Genomic DNA, 25,451 nt, shown 5'->3' with positions numbered 1-25,451 from the left:
GAACACCTTGTATATCTTTATTGTTTTGAACCTAAAGGATATACAATTGAAAATACTCAAGGCTTGGCTACATCTCAACTAACAACAGCACAAGATTTCCAAAATCCATTTTTTCCTCACAACAAATATAAAAATGGAAAAAGAGCTGAAGTGGGACAAAACATAGCAGAAAATCAAGCTTTGGCAGGAATTCAGATGAGACGCTTCGACAAATCATTTCAGTGTCCCTGGTTAAATACAAGCATAGACACCAGCTAAAGCAGGTTGCAAACTCTAAACACCTCTGCTCATCCATTGAGAAATGCTGATAATATTACAATATGTCTGACGGAGATACACAACATGGGTAATTGCTCTCATTGGTTATTTACATTGAGGTTCAAAGTAGGAACCCTATCATTCTGTACATTTGTAATGTGTTCTTTTGACAGTCTACTGTTAGTCTACATCAATATTTCAGTAATATATATGTTATACATGAAAATGAATATAACAAGTAGGTTTTTGTTTTCATTTTCTAATGAGAGCATGATATTTTTGTGGAAAAATGCACAAAACTCCCTTTGTTTTGTCATGCCTTTTGAGATGTTGCCATCACCTAACTACAAGAGGGAATTATGGGTATTCTGTTTTCATAATGGGTCATTGACACTCACGGACACCGTATGGGGAAACTGCTCGACAAGATTGCAGTCATGCCTTTATACAAACAATAGCAGAACATTAAATAATGTACAATAAAACCAAATATAAATAAATTACAAAATAATTGAGAGATTTACTATGCTGCAAAAAATGAAACATTGAACATAACAGGAACAAATAAATATTAGGGAAATAGGGAATTGTGGGATGTTAGTGAACGTGATGATATCCCTTTAAAATTCAGCACGGCAAATCTCATTGGCTGTCTGTGTTGGGAGGCTTGACATCATGTTGGGCGCTGCCGGCAGGAAGCCATGGAGAAACGGAGCGAGAGGTGGTCTGCTTGGCCATGCTGTAGTGACTGATGACGGTGTAAAAGCGACCGCGGTTGTTGGCATCCTGGGCAGTGTAGTAGGCCTCCAGTGAAGCAGGAATACAGCGCTTGTGCTGTCAGGAAAAGTGGAAATGTAACGTTAGCATGTCCATTTACAAAGAAATGTGTCACGTAGAGCTGTTCTTTAAAATGCATTGATCTACAGTAAATTAATAGAAATCCACTGTGAATTTCACTTTGACCCATGTCTCACCCTATAACATCCAACACACTTATGCTGTGTTCACACCAAACATGAATTAAGTGATTTGCGTGAGTAAATTATGTCATGATCGCGGTGGAGAAGAACCCAAGTGCAGGCAGCGGTCAAGGGGTTAACAAAAAGTATGAAATAAAACAACAAAGACCCACGATGGGGAGAGACGAAATCCAAACAAGAATACGCAAGGCATTGCAGTGACACCTACTGTATGACACATCTGTACGCGTGAAGATTCTCACTGATGTTTTTTGTGCGGAAATAAACAACTATTCCCACCAGTAATACATAACGAGGTACGCTTCGCATTTAGTGTTAACACAGCATTACAGTGACACTTTGTGACTATGATAAAACAGTGACTATAATATATTTTATTTGATATAATTTATTTAAACTATGTTATGCCATGTATTTCATAAAATAAAAGAGAAAGCAAAGTGAACCGAGGCTGTCAAACACTAAATAGTGCTCATGAATTTGACTTTGTTACTTCTCACATGAACTGTCATGAACACGCCAAGAATGGTGGGAATTAACAACCTAAATTTAGAACTGTTCCTCATACAAACCTTATGTTCTATTAAAATAATTCAAATATAACACAATTTACTTAGAGTACATTTTGTCAGGCCCCGGGTCTGATTACCTCCTTGTTTCTGAGCTCTTTGCCCGAGTCGAGGAACTTTGTCTGGATCCGGCTGCTAGACCCGTCACCCGTAATGTACCAGAGCCCTAAGCCAATAACCCCCGTTTGTGACGGCTTTCCCAACTCATGCCAGGCATTGTTCTTCCAGTCCGTCCTGGACTTCAGCATCGAGCTATGCCTCATGAGGAAGCTAATGTGATGTTTGTTCTGGCTCTGCTCTCCGGTCGAGCTCAACATGGGGAGTGGCCGTCTGGAATGCCAAAGCCCCTTTCTGCGCCTTCTTCAAGGACTTTCGACAGGAGATGGTCAAGCTGTTCGATCGCAAGGCCCAGGGGAATGAGGCAGCTGCCCTGTTATACTGTTTAACCCAGAAAAAGGGGTGACAGACTACGCCCATCAGCGTTAGGACACTGGCAGCGGTGTGCGAATGGAACAAGAACGCACAACGCGCACGCTTCCTGGAAGGACTCAACCATGCCATCACAGACAAGCAGGCCGCTCTAGATATGCCTAGCGATCTCGAGTCCCTCATCAGCCTTGCCTTTCGGGTGGAGAGCCGCCTCACACGGTGTCAACAGCTCCACCTCTCCAGTCCAGTCTTCTTCCAGGACCTTGTCAATAGCGTACTGGGTGACATGATCAATTAATTTATCTTCGTGTACTTGGGTGATATTCAATTTTTTTCCCCCTCTCTACAGTGCACACCCAGCACGTAAGGAGGACCCAGCGCCTGCTCGAGAAGGTTATTTGTTAAGGCGGAGAAGTGCGAATTCCAGTGCGCCTTTCACCACTTTGACCTCCACTTAAGTGTCATGCAGGGGGAATCGAGACATTCAGGTAGCCTTTGAAGTATGGTTTGTCTCCGCACCTGTTCTGTCTGTTCCAGATCCTGCGCTCCAATTAATTTTTTCGAGGTTGTGAGCGAAAAATAATAAATATCTCTCATTGTACCCAAAGTCAACATGAGTAGCCTCCAGTATTATTTAACCTTGCAAATTTGGCAGCAGTGAAAACTTTCACACGTTGTATTCAATGGTTAAAGTTTGCTTCTAGAGGTGAAGTCGAGTGTTATTTATTTCTGACCTGTTGTTGTAGTTTAATAGACATGAATCTTGCACCCGCTTACCTTATACACAAAGCCATCAGGACAGGTGTGATCATAGGTGAAGGCTTTGTACACCACCAGGAACACTATGCATGCCAAAAAAGCCAAAGCCAGAATAATAAGGATGGTGACCTGCAATAGAAAAAAAGCACACATTTGACCACAGTTTAAACCACAAATCCTAATAATTTAAATAAAGTTTGAGCCCACCAATATGGCAAAAATGCCCAAGAAAACAGTACAAGTAATTCACCTCAAAATTAAAGATATACAAAAGATTTCTTGAAAGACCACAAAAAAGGTTTCATAAAAACTTTTTGCCAGTAACTTACAGTAAGTGAAAACAGTACTAATTGGAAAGTAGTATTAAGTAGTAATTTAATGTACAGTAAGTTACTGTCAAACCTGCTGCAAAACTACAGCAAAGTTTTATAGTGCATGTTTTGATCCTGATGAACATAAAATGTCAATTGAACATAATTACTGTACATCACTGTAATATAAACTAGGAAGTACATTGATTTATCTAAGAGACATTCAAAAATTAAGAAGTTTTAACACATTATGTTATTTAAGGTTTTTAAGTGAATATATGTTGTTTTTACTGGAACAAGAAATAAGACTAAAACTTTGTTATGATGCATTCAAGACGAAGGACCATCACCTGCAGCTGAACCTTGCAAAAACAGAACTGCTTGTAATCCCTGCAGACCCAAATACTCATCACAACCTCTCCATTCAACTGGACTCATCAACCATCACACCTTTCAGAACAGCCAGAAACCTGGGAGCGGTAATCAATGATCAGCTAAACTTCACAGATCATTTTGCCAGCTCCACCCATTCCTGTAGATTCCTCCTCTACAACATTAGGGAAATTACTCCTTTATTGTCCGAGCATGCTACTCAAGTCCTAGTGCAGGCTCTTGTCCTGTCCAGACTGGACTACTGTAAGGTGCTACTTGCAGGACAACCAATCCTCTACAGAGTGGTCTTCAATGAACCGAAGAGAACTAATGTCAATCCTCTCTTCGTTAAGTAACATTGGCTCCCTATAGTCGCTCTCATCAAATTCAAAGCTCTGCTCTTGGCCTACAAGACCACCACTGGTTCAGACCCAACCTTATCTTCCCATAACGTAACAGACCCTACGTACCTGCTAGATCCCCATGCTCTGCAAACGAACAATGTCTTGTAGTGCAATCCCAAAAAGGGAAAAATCCTTCTCATGTACCTTATCTAGATCTGTTCCACATCTGTGGAAGGATCTGCCCGCTGCTACAAGATTAGCAGATTCTGTAAACATCTTTATGAATTGGCTCAAAACACATCTCTTCCGTCAACACCTGACCGAATAAGTTCTGACTTCTCTTTCTTTTCTACTCCCTTGGCTAAGTATACTGTGTTAGGTTATATGAGCCCAGTATTTACTGCACTTATGCTATTATTTGTCCTTATGTTGTTCCAATTGCTTCTATTGTTTACCTCATTTGTAAGTCGCTTTGGATAAAAGCTTCTGCTAATCCAAAAAGGACTAAACGCTCTGGAGAAAATAGTGTGATCGCAACTTCGTTGTCTTTTTTCCCCAAAAGCGCAAATTTTTTCACATCACTGTCAACTTCTAGAACATTCACCTCACAGGATGCACCACAATCTGTCACGCCACATTTGTCTCAGCAAAGCGGCTCAAGCGGGGACTCCGTGTGGTCCAAACTACAAATCCGAGGCTTAAAGAAGCCAATTCCTGGCCAGACTAGACCAATTTGTCAGGGGCGATTAGTTCGGTAAAAGCTGGGCCACTTTCTGGGTTTTAGTCCCGGAGACAGCAAATGGATGTTTTTGAGCACCGACTAATTAGAATTATGCAAATGGTAATGAAAGATAGATGAGAAAAAGCCTGCTGACATCTGAATATTTCAGAACTCTTTCACCATATAGAGAATACCGTCTGTTTGGTCGAAGCACATTAACAACGTTAACTGAATCCACTGCACTGTGGATATTGTTCTTGCAACACAGATATAAGAAATGTAAAGATTGTGAATGCACGTTTGAAATAATGTCATCTTTTTTATACCTATATATAGAATCTGGTCAAAAACCTAATGAGCTGCCAATCTAGACAATATTTTTAAGCATCGTATGTGCACTCAGTGGTTCTCAAACTTCTTTGTTGTGATGGCCCCCTTATGTGGGTCACATTGCTTTGTGGACCCCCAAATAAAGACTTATTATCTTAAACTTAGAATTTTTATTAAACCAAAGACATATTCAATGATACAATGCTGGAACATCAATTTTGTATTTTGGTGATATTATTTTCTGATGTTTGATTGCACAAAATATATGATAGATTTCTATATTTCCAAAAATACCACAAAATCTCAAAAATCATTGGTTGTCTGTTGACTTGCTCCCTATGTAGACAGCTTGCAGGAAACACTTAGCAGGTCACTGGAAATTGGAACAGATCTATGATGTTTTTGTGGGAGAAAATGAAGAGAAGATACAGATGCACAGACTGTCCTTCTCCCTCCATATCTACTGTATACCATCGAATGCATTTCAAACCAACCTTTGTCAGTTCACCTACTGCGACATTTTTAAATGAAGAAAAGTGTTTTGGGATTTTACTAGCCGTGAAATTTTATATTAAATCCCATGAAGCGTTGCAGGGAAAGTCTTTATCAAGCCCATGCTAAAGCCGGCCATATGAAACAGCATTCCAGGTGAAAGCCACCGTGGGCACATGCTGAAAAGGCTACACTCATTTACTTGTTATTCAATTGTTTATGTTTGACTGTCTTCACGGACACTAAAATCCCCATCTTCACCCCGTCCCCAGAGAACGAAGGAGAGGGTGGCATAAAAGCTCTGTTCTGTCAGATCCAGTTTAGATCTGAAAATTCACATCGACTCTGGTCTAAGGACAGAGGTGCCACAAAATGAGGTCATTTCCACTCAAACGTCAACGTGTTTGCGACATATCAGACACGCCACCATCTGCTTTCCTGTTTGTTTGTGCTCATACTTGCACAAGGTTTATTCATCACTGCAGTGCCTTACCGATGAGATTCAAGGTTGTGGGGTTTTGTTGTTTTTCCTGGTCTCCGTCGCCTATTTCTTGTGGTCAGAATAATCTATGTTTGGAAAACTATAATCCCCAGGGTGGATTTATCTTGGCTGGAGCGCTGGAGTATTAATGCTTTATGCTGATACTGCATGTGGGGAGACCAGCGTTTTTATTATTTATTTATGCATAGTTGTTGTTGTTGAACGTCTCTGGCAAAATAAATAATAGCATAACCCAACAAGCTGTAATTTGAAAAAAGAATCTTTTTCACATGAAATGTTACAAGGAGGTATTTATATAATAATAAATGATAGTATTAATGTAAATAATGAGAAAAAATTATATTATTCAAATAATAAGAATAAATGTAATTTAATTTATTTAGTTATGCTTTTTCATTAAAAGGCAATTGTTTCAAGAGCAAGAAATACAAGGGATACATTATTTTTTTACATTTGTCGGAAATCATAATTTTTTAGCATTAATATGATTTATGATCCAAATATTCAGGAATGAAGGGAGACCAAATTCAATAAAGACATCCCTTTTGGTTTCCCAAATTGAATGTTGGGGGTAATACCCAGCAATACTGTATATTTTTCTCCTGTATATTTTTTATCAATAAAATATATTACATGATATTATACATCATCCACATAAGGACCATAAATTTACTCTGGACCGGATACCTGTTTTAGCCAACAATGTCACCAACCAATCCTGGTTTCCGTTACAAAATAATACAATTTTGCACGCTGCCCAAAAACGTAAAGCTGAGGGTAAAATATATATTTTTATTAATATTTATAGAACTGAGCCATGTTTTTCTGATCATCCCGAACAAGCCTGACACAACAATGGCGGCTCAACCTGATTTAAACAGGCACTGTTTGATGATGCTAATAAAGAAATCACACATAATGAACAACGTAAAATCGTACATAAAATAGTGAGGGGACCATTGTATAGCAAAGAAAATATATCAGGAGGTATAGTGCCATATTTGTATCACATGGTTTACTCCTGTTACTTACTAAGAAACTCATTATAGAATGACATTAATTTGTAGGTCTGAAAAGCACACTATTACTAAGGTCGTTCAAAAAATGGGCCTAGGTTTAACCGTTTAGCTCAGTCCAGTTAGCCCATATCAGCAGATGCAACCAACAGAGGTACTGTTAGAAATCTTACATTTTAGTTGGTTTGTACAAATCAAGAAAACAAACCGTCTGCTTAACTGCCATGAAATGAATGAAAACGTTAGCGGATAGCTCTCTCCAGTTATCCATAAAAAACAGTGCACAATTTACTGTGTTAATAATAAGCAATGTTCTGTCAATTTGTTTACTGGCATTTCACCTGTGTTCAATTTGTATTGCGTTGTTTTTTTTAATGAATGGAAATGTCCCTAGAAATGTAACAAAGAATTTAATGGCAGAAAAATACAAGTTCTTTTTATTTTAGCGTGTACTCGAGTGTACTGTACTTTGTGGTTGTCTACTTGTACATCATCACAGTCTGTTCCAAACAGTAACATCTACCTGTTTGTTCTGTCTAGAGTATTACTGTCAGATTTGAGGTTTCTGTTTTTTCATTGAGCCTGTTCTTTGTACCTTCTTGTTCCCCTCTATTACAAAATCTGTCCATAATGCTCGCTGTATAATATTCTCTGTCTTTCTTCTTCTGTTTGATGAATACTGCATGATCTTTTCTTGCTTGAATGTTCTGCAGTTAAGGTCGACGTTTCCTATCCTCTACAAGCTTATGTTTGAAAGAGATTTTATCCCGTTATAACCTTGCTAATGGCTTCGACCGCTCCACAAAGGTGCATTTGTATAATTACCTTAATTATAGCACGATTTCATTCACTCCTCCAATAATATGCACTGTATCCTCACACACAAGGCAGGGACCATTTCAAGTCTGCCATTACTAGATTTGCTAACTAAATAGGCTTTCAGTCTGGCTTTATGTAACGTGCTATCATAAAATATTAAGTGTTGCAAGGACATATAAAATTACTTTTAAAAGAGCATATGTTCCATAAATTTAGGTTAAGCTAGGTGAATACCTTCTCAACTCTCTCTGAATATTTTTACGTGTTTTTCACGGTTTGTCTTTTTCACCAGTCTGTCTGCAACATGTGCCCATAAGCACATTGTCATGAAACAGACTCAAATACAGACGTCTCTCAACAAAAAAAAACATTTTATTTGACAGAGGACAAAACGAGGGGGAAACTAGAAAAAGTTAAGTTAAGTTCCATACCGTGAATATGGAAAAAAGGGGGCGGGGCGGGGCGGGGCTAAGACGCAAGACAGGAGAGCACATGGCACAAAGAACAAACAATGGCCGTGTGCTTCCAAACACAAGCATAAGACATGGGACTAGAAAAACAACCACAAGAAGGGCAGGATAATGACACATAGCACCAAAGCAGTTCTGTCTTCATATCAAATCAGTTTTGCCCTCCATTTATTTTAATACTGCAGCGTCGTACCTCCTGTCCTGTCATCAAGCTCTATCATCACTTCATTGGCAAGCTTCCCCATTTAAATAGAGGTTTTGTACTGAAAGAGCCTTTTTAGAGAAAGGTTTTATTGCTGCTCCGTCTGTCATAAAGCAGTGACGTTTCATTTCGGTTTTAACAATGTCTATTAACATTTTTCTTAGGAAAAGAAAAATCTGACACTATTGAGACAAAACTGACATTAAAAGAGTACAGAGAAGTACAGAGCTATTCAATTAATTTGAATAGGATGGCTCTGACAATTTAAGTACTGGAAGAATTTCATGAGAAATATTAAAAAGAGAAATTGAGTTCATATTGTTATCTCTTGACTTTTTGATTGCAGACTGGTATTACGCCAGATCTGTGAACAGTTAAAGATATCTCAAGAAGCTTTAGGAAAAATATTACTGCGGTCTTCTCACACGAGGAACCTAATAAGCACTTAAGCATTTCCATTGGCACTGTACAATCTTCATTAAAGCGCAATATCATTGTATTTAATCTCCCTGCGGTCTAAGAAAAAGATATTAGAGACATCTCATTCGTGATTTTATTTCCAATAGGTGTAAATTATACGAATTCTGGGATGCTCCAGTTATGGCTCAATGAGCATCTTTTGTTGCAGGTCTCTGTGTCTCCGCTCAAGCGCAACTGAAACAATCACCCACACGCACAAGACCCACAAGCCAGACCACTTTCCACTCCATATGTGCGAGCAGGTCCATCCATCACAATTTCCTCAGGGGGTCCAAGACTCTGACATTCATATCTACTCTTGCCGCATAACAGTGGTGCCCCCAAAGCAGTGTGATGCCAGTCAATAAATAAATCAATGGATCCCTGAGATATAGCGGGCTGAAGACTCGCTTTTCCCAAGTACCTCCGTTATGAGATGTGAGCCAAACCTACCCACAGAGCATTGAGAAAGTTATCCAGGTTTGGGCATTATTCGATAAATAATGCCTTAGATATTTGCTTTCAGAATTACCCTCTCGCCAAAGGTGGATTTTAGAGTGTCTGAGGGAAAAATCAAAGAGAGTTTCAGAAGAACATTTTGTGGGATTTGTAATCGTAGGCTTTATGTGTTCCTAACTATTTGCTTGCAGATGCGAAGAGGGGGAACAGGCTGAAGAGAGGCTGGGGAGCATCTCTGTGAAGCATTGCACGTCAAGGTAATGGAAAAGACGAATGTGTTTATTCACTATTTGCAGGGTCAACGCCCGTGTCTTGGATCTCTTCTCGCTCTGCACCAAAATCTAGTAAGCTCCCTATGTAGACAGCATAGGGAATCATAAGCCCTTTTCACACAGAGATCCTGGAAATTACACAGAAAATGTCTCCAGGAATTTGTCCCGGGATCGTTAGATTTTGTTCATTCTCACTGCCAGTGATTTTCTGGAATCTGTGCGTACGTTCACACACATCCCTTTAAGATCCCGTAAAGACATGTGAAGTAATATACTGCAATATAATGTTATGTGCGTGACAGTAGGGTTGATCACGGTGAAAGATATTTCCTTGCTGTGTTTTTAAGTGGCTAAATAGCCCAATTTGCTATTATTACTGCCTTCCTTTATTTTGTGCCAAATTGGCCTAAACAATCTCTCTTTTTTTATTATTATTCTGTAGCATATATTGTTGCCTTTTGCAAATGACAAAGACGTCAATTTTAAAACAACACCCCACGGTCCAACACGATCTCACCATCCAGCTTGGCAATTCCACTATCACTCCCTCTGAAACAGCCATGAACCTCGGAGTCATATTGGATGAACAGCTGTCCTTCAATGATCACATTGCAAAAGACAACGCGATCATGCCGATATGCCTTATTTAACATTCGCAAGGTTAGACCCTACCTCACTGAGCATGCGGCACATCTCCTTGTCCAGGCCCTGGTAATCTCACTGTTGGACTACTGCAATGCTCTCCTTGCTGGTCTTCCTGCAAAGGCTGTCAAACCACTTCAGCTGGTTCAAAACCCAGCAGCAGGCCCCGTCTTCCAACAGCCCAAAAGGGCTCATGTGACACCCCTTTTCATCTCTCTCCACTGGCTACCGGTTGAAGCCCGGATCAGATTCAAGTCACTGATGTTTGCCTACAGGACTATCACTGGATCTGTGCCGGCATACTTTCACACCCTCCTACACCCCATCAAGAACCCTGCGTTCAGCAAACGAGCGGCGCCATGTAATGACTTCTCATAAGGGCACTAAATCCCTTTCCCGCTCATTCTCCTTCACATCTCCTTCCTGTTGGAACATTCTTCCCAATGCGGTTCAACCACATCTCTCACAACCCTTAAAAAACGACTTAAGACACACCTCTTCGGCGAATACTTGACAGACAAATGGAAAAAAAAGTACACTAACCCTCTTCTCTCAACAGGTAGTGGTCTAGCTTTTGTTGAAACTAGTAACTTTGTATTAGCACCTGTTGTACTATTGCTCTTTGTGACATATCGCTTATTGCTCCCTGAACTCTTTGTAAGTCGCTTTGGATAAAAGCGTCTGCTAAATGACTAAATGTAAACGAGTAATGGAAACGCAGAATTTCGGATTAAAACCCTTAATTGGAAAAAAATGTTTTACTCATTTTCTCAAAAAGGGTTAATGCGAGTAATGGGAGATGAAAAAGCATTTGTCGCATAAATTCCTCCATATAGTCACGTAACTGCACAATGAGACGGCAAAACCTGACTAACCAGAGTACTGATCTTGTTACACAGCATCAAAAATGTTGTTATGGACATTCTTAAATGCCTGAGCAAAGAAAATACGTATTGCTGTAATTGCCTCTTAAACAGCAGGCATCCACAAAAGCGCCGCATATGTTGTGTTTCGTAAATATGAAAATTATTATATTCAGTGACTTCTCTTGCTTTTCTTACAGACATTTAGTGACAGTTTATTAGGAAAGTGACGGTTGACTTGTTGGATGGAAACAGTGCTTATTGGAAAATGTTTTATGTAATATTCAAATTTGGCGCATAAGCTAAATTTGCTATTTGGGATGGAAACCCGGCTACTGTCTAAACTGACTATAAAAGTAATTTCAAGTTTAAACTGTGTTTAGAAGCAGACAACGCTGTTCTTGTTCTCGCATCTGACCTTAAATTTGGGAAAAGGACTCTTGCATTCATCCATGATTTATCTCAAAATAGAAGCCTATCTTTATTTTTTTTATTTACTTACGAACAAAAATGACTCGCTTAACTATATTTGTTTTTACAGCCAAATTATTTATGATTTATTATAGATGTCTGTCATCACTACACAGCTTTTACGGCATTGTTTCTGCCTTACATTGTTTCTGCCGTACTCTGATACAAGTTTTCTCTATTAAAGGGATGGTTCACCATAAAATTCACATTCTCTCGTCATTTTCATGGGGCAAAAGCTTTCTCAATTCCGCAGTAAATTCCACATGGTATGAAAACTTATTTGGGTATTCTTGTTTTGAGCCTTGAAGAAAGTTTTTTAATGTAATTATGGTCTAATTCTCATGAACGTTAAATATTCATGACATACATGTTTTGAATAAGCTAAAACAGTCTTGGCAACTATGAACACTGAAACACCAACATTGCATCAGTCATACTGATTCCATTTCTTATAAGCGGAAGTGACAGGAATAAAGGAAATCTCCTCGGGGTGCAGAGAAATGTCATGTTCAGCTCCAATTACTTCATTCTAAAATAAGCCAATTAGACTGGGTCTCTTCAGAGATGCCCAAATTGCAGGGGACAAAAAGAACTAGCTTTTGACAAACACTCTTTATCTGAGAATGCTTCACAATATTTAGGCAAAAGAAAGCTAGTGAAAAAAGGAGAATTCACTTTTAACCAACCAAGTGCTTTATTCTTTTCTAGTCATCGCACCCTAAAATGCATCAATCTGCATTGAATGGACAAGCTGAGACCTCCAAACATCTTGCAGTATTTATCTTCAGAGCAACTCACCAATAGTGAGACATTTGTGTTAAGTATACGGTAGGCCTATCTATAGGCGCATTTCTGGCGTTCGCTGGGCCTGGTGTCAATAACAGTTTTCATTTCAGTAACAAAGGCGTTTTCAGTTCTGACACTTAAAGGATGTTTGCTTGAATATGACTACCTCTTATATAACAAAAGCTCGGGTTAAAATTGATGTCGCCCCTTTAAGTTGTGCTAACCGAATCTCAGACCCTGCGCAGAGCTTAAAGTTTTCCATTGGGGGGGTGATCAACAATATGGCAGAATAACAAGACTGGCCCTCTAGGGCCGTGTCTTTCACACCAGCGAGCTTGTGGGCATTTTGGCCATTAGCCCTGCTAACAGTGTGCGTTGAGAATGAGAGAGAAAGAGAGAGAGAGTCTGTGCCGCAGGGAGAGCTGCTCTTTGTAACAAATTGCTCCCCAAGCAACCCCACAGGTACACAGGCAAGAGACTTGTGCTCAAGAGAGTCAATGGTGTCACACAATACCATGAACTTATTCTGCTGTGAAGTCAGATACAGTAAAATGCATGCTTTGCCATTTTCATGGCAATTTTTGCTAGCGTTTACAAGTACTGTCATATTGCGAAAAGAAATAGTAAAATGAAGACTGTTAGGGTCTTAGGGCATTTTGGTTTCATACGCACGCGTACATTGAGCATGTCCAATCACGTTGAATCAAGTCGACTTTGTACTTATGCTCGATATCTTTAGGTTCACTGTTAAAATGCCAGTGTGAACACCAAGCAAACCCACACTAAAGTCTTTTTTGGGGGGGTTCGGAGAACTGCATATGTGCACACCCTTGAAGTCCAAAATTTGGAAAAGGTACTGGTTTCCGTTCCTGACGAACAAACATACTAATGAAAAAATAGACTACATGCACTACGATATGATAAATTCTATTTTGCATAAATAGTTGAAATCAATAAGATTTTCTTCAATAAGCATATACCATTTTCATAACTGCAAAAATGTTATATTAATTAGATATGCACCCATACTCAATTTCTCCAGCGATACCAATAGCTGATCATTTTAAGTGATATTAATACTGATACGAATTTTTATTTCTTCATATTTCTTCACTTTCTAAATGTTATTAACTCATTTAATGACTATCAATATTGAACATCAAACATTTTCTCTGTACGGAACTACGGAATTCATTTGACTTTCCATCGGCCGAAAGCCCATAGTGTCAAATCTGCTTTTATCAACCAATACCGATTATTGGCTTATATATCGGTGCATCTCTAATATTCAGGATTATATTAATATAATTTCAGTTGTAGTATTTTTACATAATGGTTTTATTTGTTTAAGTATTAAAAGCACTACATTTGAGTAAATATTTACATTAGGAAGTATTGTAATATTACAGTACTAAGCATTGAAGAAATAATAATTGCTATCACTGTAAGAATTATACATTTGCATCTTTGATTTGCGGATAAACTTTGACCCATTCGTGACATTTTGTGAGACTCATCTTAAATGTGTGTCTGTATAGAGTATTGATAGTTTGGGCAAGCTCACAATGTGTTTGCATTATGCCGAACTTACTGAAACTCTGTTCAGTTTATCTATCATAGTAAAAAAGGTGAAAACGAACTTCGACGAGCTATCGCATTATCACCAGGCATCAATGGCCAAAAAATGTCTTTGATACAACTCACACTGTCCGCGCCAATAAATGGATGATATTTCTATTCACAAAGAAACAGACATGCTTCTCCAGCAACGGTGGAAGGTGATATTCATCAGGGTTTGAACGGAGGATAAGCCATCTGGTGTCATAAATCATTCCCGTCGCCATGAACAGAGAACAGCACGTCCCCCGAAGCAGTTCAAATAAACAGTCGCATTTAAACATGACAAATGATTCCAGTGAGCTTTCACACAACTCCTGATGATTTTACAAGACAAGTGCACGGAAGAGATAGAACAGTGTGATGTAACGCACGCATAAAATAGGCAGACAAGCCTGCTGGATGATTTAAACACTTCTTGACAAAGTGTAGAAAGACTATGTAATTTCGAATGATGGGACAGCACAGCGATGTTTCTATGTATTTTACATGCTTTTATACCAGCATTCTTTGATATATCTTCCTTTGTGTTCAGCAGAAGTAAGAAAGTCATTCAGGACCTCATGTACTGTAGCACGGACCACCTACAGTCTGTCCACTAACTGTCAGAAACCCCTCATCCAACCAAGACTATCTTCACGGCCGATGAGACGTTTTTATCTTGCCCATGGAGATTCACATGGCCAACGTTCAACATGATCAATCACTCTGACAGCGGCTGTCCCAAGCATTACCCGGGGTCACTGCTTGACAACATATGGTTTTGCCCAAGCAAACCATTTGTCAAATTCTATTGAATGGCAATCATCAGAAGGGGGGTGGTTCCAGCAAGTCAACATCACTGCAGCGTAGCATAGTCTCCAGACTCCAGGCTGGGTAACAACCGTCTCTGTTTGCTGACACTCCCACAAGATTGGGTACTTTATTTGCGACTGAGCAAATGCCTTGTAACAATTTACTGCATGTATAGGGGGAATGAATTGGCAGCGTTATCCAAAAGCGGATGGATCGCTCTGCGTGAAAGCCTCCTATCTGTCAATGAGGGGGTGAGTTACATTGCGCGAACAAAGGAGAAAACGCTTTTGAACGCTTGCAGACTCTCAAATAAAAACTGTCCTCTGTAAGGTCACAATACCTTTCCTGTGTGCTCTTTATTCAACTGTTCATTGATTTCAATAGCCATTCCAATACCAAACAGTGACATGTAAGACATTTTGTTAGAATTTTTGTATTTGTAATATATTGTATTGAGAAAAATGACAATACTACCATGTACAAAATTAAAGTGATTTACTGGCAGAGCACAAAAGTAGATTTTCTTAAAAATCAATGAATAAAAAAGGAACAAATATAAAGGCAAATGTACACAAATGTACACACTATTTTCGATTCAATTCAATTCTGTTTTATTTATATAGCGCTTTTCACAATGTGCATTGTTCCAAAGCAGCTTTACAGGAGAAAAAAAAAACCCAGAAAAGGTGAAATACAGTTGTAGAATATGCACGATCATACTAATAAAGCCATGTTCACCTTATCTAATATCTAATATCCGCAGTCTCCCGGTGAGCAAACCAACACGGCCCTGTGGCGAGGAACCCAAACTCCAATGATAAATAAATGTAGAAAAAACCTGGGGTGGATTCCAGACTCAGTCGATTCGGGATAGCGGCACTCAGTAATTTTGATTAAAAGTTACTGAGAAAATGTTTATGAATGACAGGGTTTTTTACTTAGTTTTTAGTTGAAACAATTATTGTATAATTAGTTGAAACAATTTATGTATATTTTGTCCAATTTTGTGACTGATATCACAATATATTCTAATAATATATACAATATATCACAATCTGTGCCGGATTAATAACACATTGGGCCCTAGGCCTATAGCAAACCCAAGGGTCCCCTTCATTTCATTGCCTTGCCACAGTGTCTTCTACAGTGTGTGTTAAATTGTATTGCTATTATGTTTAATTTCTAATAATTTTATCTAATTATCAAATTTTCTATTATTGAAATATAATTTTATACTTATATTTAATTTCTGTTAAATATAAGCGCAAGTTTGCAAACGAAACCTTCCAGGATATTAAAAAGAAATGACGACGTTGGGTAATGCCAGAGGTGTTTTTCCTTGGGCACAGATGGAACTGAAGTTTGGGAATTTTAGTTGTAAGATTAGCCTCACGTTCTTCCCATACAACTGAACACCAGCAGGTCAAGCGAAATACTTCGTATTCTCGACATGCGAAAGCATAATGCAATGAGGCGTTTCCCCACAGGGATGGCACAAACTTGCGAAGTGATTTTGATTGGACGGTGAATTATATCAGTCAGGAACATTTTCCATGAGTGTCCTGTTATTTTAAAATCAGCCACCTATATGATTTGTCAATCAATGATGTAAGGAGAGTTCCCATTTCCTCCAGCCTATCAAGAGACCCCCTCCTTTCGCTTCAGCCCCACCAAGCCCTTATCCGGCCCTGATCACAATATATACAGTATCACAATATGACTGCAATTTTTTCCCTCTTTTTTAGAGCTGTTCCCTCCCACTGGCTCTCCGGAGATGTTAAAAGGAGACAATAAAGATTTTGAAGGAGAGCCGAAGGCCTCGGCAATGCAGTGTGGGCGAGCCATATAAGCGGTCTTGCAAGCATGTCTGCCGCTCACCCAGCCCTTCTTCTTCATTCTTATTTTGCAGAATTTCAGTTCACTGTCCTCTATTTCTCTACCTCTCCACCCATCCAGATGTCTGATGTCTGCTTGACATCCATTTGGCAACGTGCGTGAGAATTCATGTGTCAGTGTGCAGACGCTGGCAGATTATTAATTGGTTTGCAGCACTGCCTGAAGGCTCTGCAGGGGTGTGTTGCTGTAATTTGACATGTTATCTATTATAAGTGTGTATGCGCTAGAGTCTGTTACGCCAGAGCTGTGGAAGCATAAAGAGTTGAGGCTATTCACTTTACCGTCCTGTTTTTGTGGCACTAGATGCATCACACAGAATTGCAAAATGATGATTGCTTCAAAACAAGTTTGAGACACTTCTACCTACTTCTTCCTTCCTCAGAACTTCAACATTTTGAAGAAAGTTGGTAACCGCACGGCACGTGCACCCATTCACATCCATTGTATGGACACAAAACCAATGCAAGTGAATGGGTAGTGAATTCTAAAATGACAAAAGTGTGACTAAATGATGACAGAATTTGTATTTCTGGATGAACTACCGCTTTAATCTTGGTATCTATGGTACATAAACATTGATATATCAAATGTATCCATGTGTCGCACTTGGGAATAGTTGTAAAACTGTAAAAAACAAATACAAATCCGCAAACCCTTTCCTTCCTTCACCTGCCAAACCTGCCATCCAGGGTTCTAACAACAAAACGAAATCGCAAGACCTCTCTGCACAATTAAGTTGTCTTAATACCGCATTTATTTCGAACGTGATCTCTTAATATGTTCCACTTGGCTGCATAAGACACCAAGAGACCTTTGTTTTGAACATTTAATGAGAAGGAACGTTCCTTCTCCACTTGCAAGTGGAGCTACAGCAGGGAATATGAACAAATCCAACAGGGAGATATCAGACTCTAGTTAGTTCTGAATGGCTCATCCTAGACAACAACCAGAAACAAGAGTCTTCTACCAGCAGCCCATTAAAGAAAGCTGGGATATGTCTCCTTTAATACATCAAACGATAATGAGCAACACCCAAGGAGGCAATTGTGTCTGTGAACGAACAAGGCAGTTGTCGGGTCGTAAGGTTATTGGTGTCGATGCATTGTGATTCTGAGGAGACTGGCAGTCTCCTTCAGCATCATTTAAGCAGGAACTTAATGATTATGCCAGCGTTTCCTGTCTTCTACATCTGTCTCTACAATGACCTTCACCGCTCCTGTAAAATGTCCCAATAGACGTTTTATCTCTGCAACTGTGCAGTAATGAAGTCCAAACCACTCACACTGCCAACAGCTCTCTATCACGCTGTTAAAAAGGCCATCCCTGGGAAGCGGACTCTCCCAAACACCTCCGCTTCCTTCCGCCATTTGGACAGTACCAGGTACTGGCGTTCGGAAAGGTGTTGTGTGAAGACGTGCAGTGTTTGTCTATAGTTTGTAAAGTGAGTCACCAGATTGTTGATGGTGTGCGCGCGCAACTAGAAACCTCTGCAACTGGGTCTAGGATTCCATCCAGATTCAAACAGAGTTGAAAGCAAGCTTTAAAAAAGAACTGGCAACCCTTGTCATGCTTGAATAGGTTGAGATAAAAGAGCTGGACATTGAGGTGACACTCATTTTCAAGCAACCTAGGATCCAATCTGGCCTTCCCTCCTTTATCCCATGACATAAAATTCTAATAAGTGGCTGGAGATGTGGCTGAAATTTCAGGCCAATCCAAGCTGGTTTATGCTGGATGTGTTCTGGTCTTCAGCTAAATGATCCGGGTGGTGAACAGGGGTGTCACAATATAAGGATGTGATATTAATAACTGTAACACTATGAAAATGATAATATTGTAAATAATTAAATGCCAGTATCTGGTTGACATTTCACTGACATATTGTGTGGTTGTATTAAACCGGTTTAACGTTTTGTCTCAAGAGTCACAATGGTTACAAACTCTCTCTCTCTCCCTACATTCATATTCTAATTCGTGTGATTCGTTGGCCAAAAAAGAGAAAACACAAATTAAACAAAATAACTATACTGATGTCATTATTTATTTATTTAATAAAAAAAATTCAAAAGATATCGTGAAAATACTGTAATCGTGAATTATTTTTGAGGGTTGGTTACCAGACCATACAGGACAAGTATCCAGTATGCACATTTCAATATATGCTGAAGATCATGAAAAAGCCCACCAAGACAATATGAATTAAAATAATTAACATAGCTAAAAGAAAATTGTTTGCTTATGGAATAAAAACACTGGTAAAAAAGTCAGAGGGAGTTGCAATGTTCAATGTTTCTATCGCTGTGTTCGTCCATGCAAACATGTCCACAAAAAAGCTCAGTCGTACCTTCAGCCTTTCGGAAACCCCATCAGTGACGCTGATGGTGAACTCCTCAACTTTCGGGACTTTCAGTTTGGCCTTGTTCTTCTGCTCCGTCTGGTACTCAGTCCGTGTCTTCACCACCACCTGCACAAAGAGAGCATAACCATCAAAACAGATAAAAAGCAAATTCAATGTGCCCCAATTTTGTGAGATGTTTCGAAAATCATCTTGAATTGTAAGTTCCTGATGTCACAGATTATTGAGTGTTCCTGCAGCTCAACTGATGAGCATTGTGTAAGTCCAAGACATGCATCGGTTGTAGGTTCAAAATGAAACCCCATTCAGTCCTAAAGCAAGCCAATCACATTGGTGAATCCGGTTCATGTATTTACAATACAGAACTGTCATTTTAATTCAAACCCCAAAATTCTGTTATCCTTTACAGAATTACTTCGTTCTGATGAACACAGAGAAGGATATTTGGAAGAATGTTAGCATTCAGATCTGGGACGTTATTGGCTATCATAGTAGGACATATTAAAATGGTAGCCAGAGGTGCCCCAGAACTGTGTTTTCCTAAATTCTTCAAATTATCTTATTTTGTTTTCAACAGAACAAAAAAATACAAATACTTTGGTAATAAACATGCAATCAAAATACTTGAAGCAGATTTTAAGATGGAAACCTCAAAAAAATCATCATTGAGGTTCCCGCTCTTGTCCATTATCCTGTTGTGTTGAATTTATGAATGTAACTGATTGAACTAAAAGTTTGTTTATTTTATTTGACTGAATTCAAATAACCTGTAGCTCATAACAGAGCATTGGGTCAAGGGTTCTATTCTCAAGGAACATGCACACTTAATGTTAACCTGTCATTTTGATTCAACATCCACCAAGATGTGGTCAACTCAAGTTCCAACCAGTAACAGCCGGTTTCAAAATTAAACATTTTGGCCAAACCATTACGCTGAAGTACAGATTTAAGAAAACCACCTCCAGATGATAACATGTCATCATTGACCGCCATCCTTTTCAAGCTCGACATTGTTGAACTCTAATGTCCACAGAATGACATTTCAGCACATGTCATGAACTCTATAATTACTGCTTATCTGTCTCCATCCCAAACCCTTTGCTTTAACATTTCATTTTTCCGTGAATAACAATCTTGTCTGCTTCCATTTTTCCATCCGTCACCTGAGCTACGTGAGACGCCCTGTTATCATTGTGATAGTTATTCCGGTTTTTGCAATTCCCCAGAATGCCCCGGCAGCCTCCAGGCAAGGTGGTGCGTTGCCATTATTGCTGCTGATTTGAGCCACCGATAGTGTCAACACCAGAGACTACTGCAGTTCAGACTGGATTTATTCACTTCAATCTGAACATGGGTCTGATATGCTGTAATGTCAACCTGTTTGCTTAAGGAATGTTGCGAATAATGATGAGATGAAGCTCGTGATGTGCATGTATTGAGCAGACGATGAATGTGGTATTTTGCAGATAATGTTGTAGGGTTTTGAAGAATGCCTTGAACGAGATTTTATAGGAATCGCTTATTTGCACACTTCTTTTTGCCATAAAATACTATTAATTATTCTTTTTAGATGACTTGGCTAAGTAAGGGATAATGTACAGGCAGCCGGTTGTTATCGCAGAAATAAGCCCCGACAGTGTGATCAGGGCCATATTTCGCGATAACAGCCGGCTGCTTGTACATTTCCTGAACATGAAATGTGAATTAAAAAATTGTATTAGCTAATTTTTACCGAATGCAGACCTTCTGCGAGAAAAGGACAAAAGTGACGTTCAATTTTCACAAAGAGGTTTGGTTTAATCATTATAAAAGACCGTGCATTATTCGTTTTGAGCGGTTGTTATCAGGTAATAACAAACCAGCAAATGTCGCGACCGGCCAATTAGAATCAAGCGTTCCAACGAGCCGAGTAATAAGTTAAGGATAATGTACAGGCAGCCGGTTGTTATCGCAGAAATAAGCCTCGACAGTGTGACCAGGACCCGACACGAAGCGTACAATCCCGCTTATTACACGGCTACTTGCAACATGAGAAAAAAACTGGACATGAAATGTGAATTTGAAATATTGTAAGCATTAAAGCATTTTTCTTTCGGTTTTAAGGTCAGAAACGACGTTCAAATGTCACGAACAGGCAATTTGGTTGAATCATTTGTAAATATAATGTCATATATGTTATTAAAAGATATATAAATATTTAATTAGTTACTAGTTATTCATTTTGAGAGGTTGTTATCTGGTAATAACAAACCTGTAAATGTCGCGGCTGGCCAATTGGAATCTAGCATTCCATCAAGCCGTGTAATTTAAAATAAAGACTGCAAGGAGAGCTTTCAAACAATTTCCAGTCATTACTGTCTGACTTCTATCTGCAGACCTCAAGAGAAAAATGATTTCCCGTGAGGTTCATCCTTGTCCTGCTTAGAGACTACTCATTATGTCAGTATTGAAAATGAATGGTTTATCATTGTACAAATGTTTGTAACAAGTTCACACTTTACAGTGACTTCAAATACAAAACTCTCTTTTTTCTGTCTACATTTACTCCTCAAGACGTTCCAAACCTGTATACACTTCTTTGTTCTGTTGAACACAAAGAACGATATTTGGAAAAATGTTAGCAACCGACATTTCTGGGACATCATTGACTACTATAGTAAAAATAAAATGGTGCCCGAGAACTATCTGTTTTCCTAAATTCTTCAAAATATCTTATTTTCACTCTTATTCTACCGCTCATTCTGTGGGTCATTTGCGATATTCTTATGTCAATTTTTCCTCAAAAATGTCCATGGCAACCTCTTTGTGGTCTCTAGTCGGCAATAAAATAATTTAAGCTAAAAATCTATATTTCATGCTTATACATTTATTTGACAAGAAGCCATGAAAGAAGCAAAAAAAACTATGAATCTGACAGTCACAGTTCTTTCACAAAACGACACACAACGTGAATGCGAACCAAGAAACAACACATGAGAGCCACTAGCGTCCACAAAGAGAAAAGGTTTCCTCGCTAACATAGACATGTTAATAATCCAACATATCCTCTTCACCTCTGAGCTGGCATTCAACAGAGGACACAGCAGCGTCCATATGAGATAAAATGCCTCTTTCTCTTTGTCATACAGGCCAATAAAGCGAAAGGGTCCCAAAGGATTACCCGGCGAAGGCAGGGGTGCCGGGGTTTAGATTAGGGCTGTACGCTCCTTTAAAATATGACAGCGTGCGCTTTTGTGACCGCCTTGAGCACAGGCTTGGCAAAAGAGACGGCCACTTCAGTTAGCAGGTGCGACGCATTATTGTGCCATCCTCAGCGAAATCCCAAATAAGGTCCAAAGCGCCACTTGAAAAAGTGTCACAGCTCTCACCCTTACGCACACAAGCGGACTGCAGTAAAACTCTGTGTGCCAAAAACCAGTGCAAGCAAATATAAATGGAAGTAAATATAAGCAATTGAAGAAATTTTTTTTAAGACTATAATGTAATAGCAGCTGACAGGTTAACACGCAGCAGTGTTAATAAACCAGTCGCTTTCTATCTGCTTGAACTGGTTTGGACACGTTTCAATATCTTGTTTTCCAATGTGACATCAGGTGGGGGATATATCACCGAACCGTAGTCTGATGTGCTGTCAAACGAGACTCAATGAAAAATGGTTCTTACCTGGTCTGGGGCTTGGTACTGAAGATTAGTAACATCCAAGGGTGTGATGAGGGGGACGTTTTGAAAGCCGTCCTCAACACTCACTGCTTTTGCTCCTTTATCTTGTAGATTACTCCCCAGTTTAACCATCTTTAAAGGATTATTTCACGTTTCACAAGCCTAGAAAACCAAGAGGATTTTAGGAAGTGTGGTGTCATTTTATTTAAAATGTTGCTTTGGTCACATATGGACTACCTGAAAAAACGGAAAACACATCTATACCTTGCACATCACCTCATATGTCAATGCATTTGGTAAACACATCACGCGTGTCCGTCCGTTTCCAGTCAAAACGCGAATGTTTTTTTCTATTCTTTTTAATAAACTGACGTATGTGAATAAACGCAAATGAAATCAATCTTTCTCGCATTGAAACAAAGCCCTGTTTGTTGTTTGAAATGCAGGTGTCTAAACAGTCACAGACATAAAGCATCCGCGCCCCTTTCGAGGCAAATTTACCAGTCACAACAAAAGAAAACGTTTTTAGCACGTACTCACCTAAATGTTTCACTTCCACGCTCAGAGACAGGCTTGGTTCGGGTTGTTGATGAGGGCAGGTGGTGCGACGCGATGGAGAGGCTGTATGTGTGAGTGTGTGTGCGGTGCGGTGCTGATGCGAGAGATGCAGATAATGACGGCCTCCGTCCGCGCGCACCGCGCAGCATCCAAACCCTTAACTTACACTCGAGCCACTAGGGGGGATCTGAAGGAAACCCTTCATTTTTTTTACCCGACCCTTAGAAACGCTGAAGCTCACTTCCAACCGACACAGTCTTGTTTGCCATCTGGTGGAAAACCGAGAGAAGTGCAGTAGCATTTCGATGTGTTGTGTTTGGTTTCAGTACAAACTAACTAACTAGGCCTAACTAACTATTGTTATTGTTTTTTAAAACAGATTTGACTATAAAAGATAATTCTTTTATAACAATTTAATATAACATAGACTGTTTGCCTTTATTAAAATGAAAATTCTGTCATAATTGACTCACCCACAAATCTTTATGACTTTCTTTCTCCTGCAGAACACAAAATAAGATATTTTGAAGAATGTTGGCAGGCGGACAAAATTGGCAATAGCTTGTAAAGAATATAAAACATATTTATATTCCAAAAACCATGACAAAAGAACAGCATATACAGTACATGCTTTTTTAAATAAACAAACAAACAAAATTGGCTTTCAACAGTTTGTTTGTTTTGTTATATAACCAGCATATAAAGAGAGCATTACAAATGTTTACTTTATCAGCATTTTTAGATGGATTTCTTCAGGAGCGAAATAAAGTCATCCAACAGCAATGTGAAAGACTGACAGCATGACAAGACACGTGAAAACTGTGATAAAATACGGGTTATTATTATTATAAGTATTTTTTGAACGTTTCCTTAATACTGTACAAAATAAGAGTTTGGTTCCAAAATGAGATAAATCTATTTTATTTATTGTGCATTCCAATTAATATCACACTGCAGTTGCTTTTTATTTTTAACCCTAATAACTAAAAAACACAGCTAGCTAATACAATAGAACACAATTAAACATGATTACATAATAAAAAACATGATTTTTTTAATTTGCATTTGTCATTTTGGATCAAATATTATTCTTGTATTGTTAAAAAGTGAATATGAACTTGTTTTCTTTGCAGTATTTGAGGTCTGAAAATATATTTTCTGTTATTTTCACCTGTTTCTCCAGTTTTCTGCTAAATAAATGCAAGTTCAAACAATATTCCTATTTTAAATATGGGAACGCTATTCGTTCACAGAATGAAACAAAAATAACATTTTACCTAAAGGTGATATACATGTAGGCCTAAACATTTCATATTTGAATGGCGTTTGAAAAAGACTAACAAATGTATACATGAATGTGATTTGGATGGTTTATAAGTTGTTGCAAGTGAACATTTGGCTGTCCATAGAAAAAGCACGGCCAGTGTTTTCTACTCTAATTCTGTTCACATTACCAGAACTGGAACTATTGTACCACTAGACCATAAATAGAAATTCTATGTAAGCCACCATATCAGATCCATCTCCGGACACAAGGGGGCAAAATGGATTCGCCATGCTAAGTGAGCAAATATTTGGCACTAAAGACCATCCCATTTTTAAACTGCTTTATGTTATCCACGACAAAGAGCAATGACACGCACGTGACATGCATTGCATCTAAGTCAAGCGCACACACTATAGTAGATTTGACAACATAAACAAACGCTACTGCGCATGCGTGGACTGCCCTTAACTTCCGGTACACATTCAAAAACAATAGAGTGACTGTAGATCATTTCTGAAAGAACAAGAAACCATGAAAAACTATTACTTGTCTCGAAATATTTTGAATTTAGACCGCAATAACCAAGCTCAACCACTAGATATCAATGTACCATACCCTTCCTTTAAAGGCATCCAAACACCAGGTCCCCTTTAACAAATTGTTTAATAAAATGATCAAACGCTACAACATTTTTTTGTTTAATACAATTATTATACCATAAAATAATCATATAAATGAATATTAACATGTTTTCACAGTGAATAGATGCTTAATGC

At 38.8% G+C, this 25,451-nt stretch overlaps 1 protein-coding gene across 1 annotated transcript; it reads right to left on the bottom strand.

The window, feature by feature from the left end:
- nsg2 (neuronal vesicle trafficking associated 2) lies at positions 1-23,586 on the bottom strand. The gene is made up of 5 exons (XM_079487283.1): positions 23,391-23,586; positions 22,854-23,012; positions 19,179-19,298; positions 3,014-3,124; positions 1-1,092 (listed from the first exon to the last, which is right to left on the bottom strand). Exons 2-5 carry the CDS (start codon positions 22,980-22,982, stop codon positions 901-903), a joined length of 552 nt encoding a protein of 183 aa, XP_079343409.1. The 5' UTR covers positions 22,983-23,012; positions 23,391-23,586; the 3' UTR covers positions 1-900.
- Between the last annotated feature and the right edge of the window lie 1,865 nt (positions 23,587-25,451).

The sequence above is a fragment of the Barbatula barbatula genome, assembly GCF_947034865.1.
Source record: "Barbatula barbatula genome assembly, chromosome: 22".
In the NCBI taxonomy this organism is placed as follows: Eukaryota; Metazoa; Chordata; class Actinopteri; order Cypriniformes; family Nemacheilidae; genus Barbatula; species Barbatula barbatula.
The sequence above is the reverse complement of the archived record's forward strand: the minus strand, read 5'-3'. Positions and strand labels throughout refer to the sequence as shown.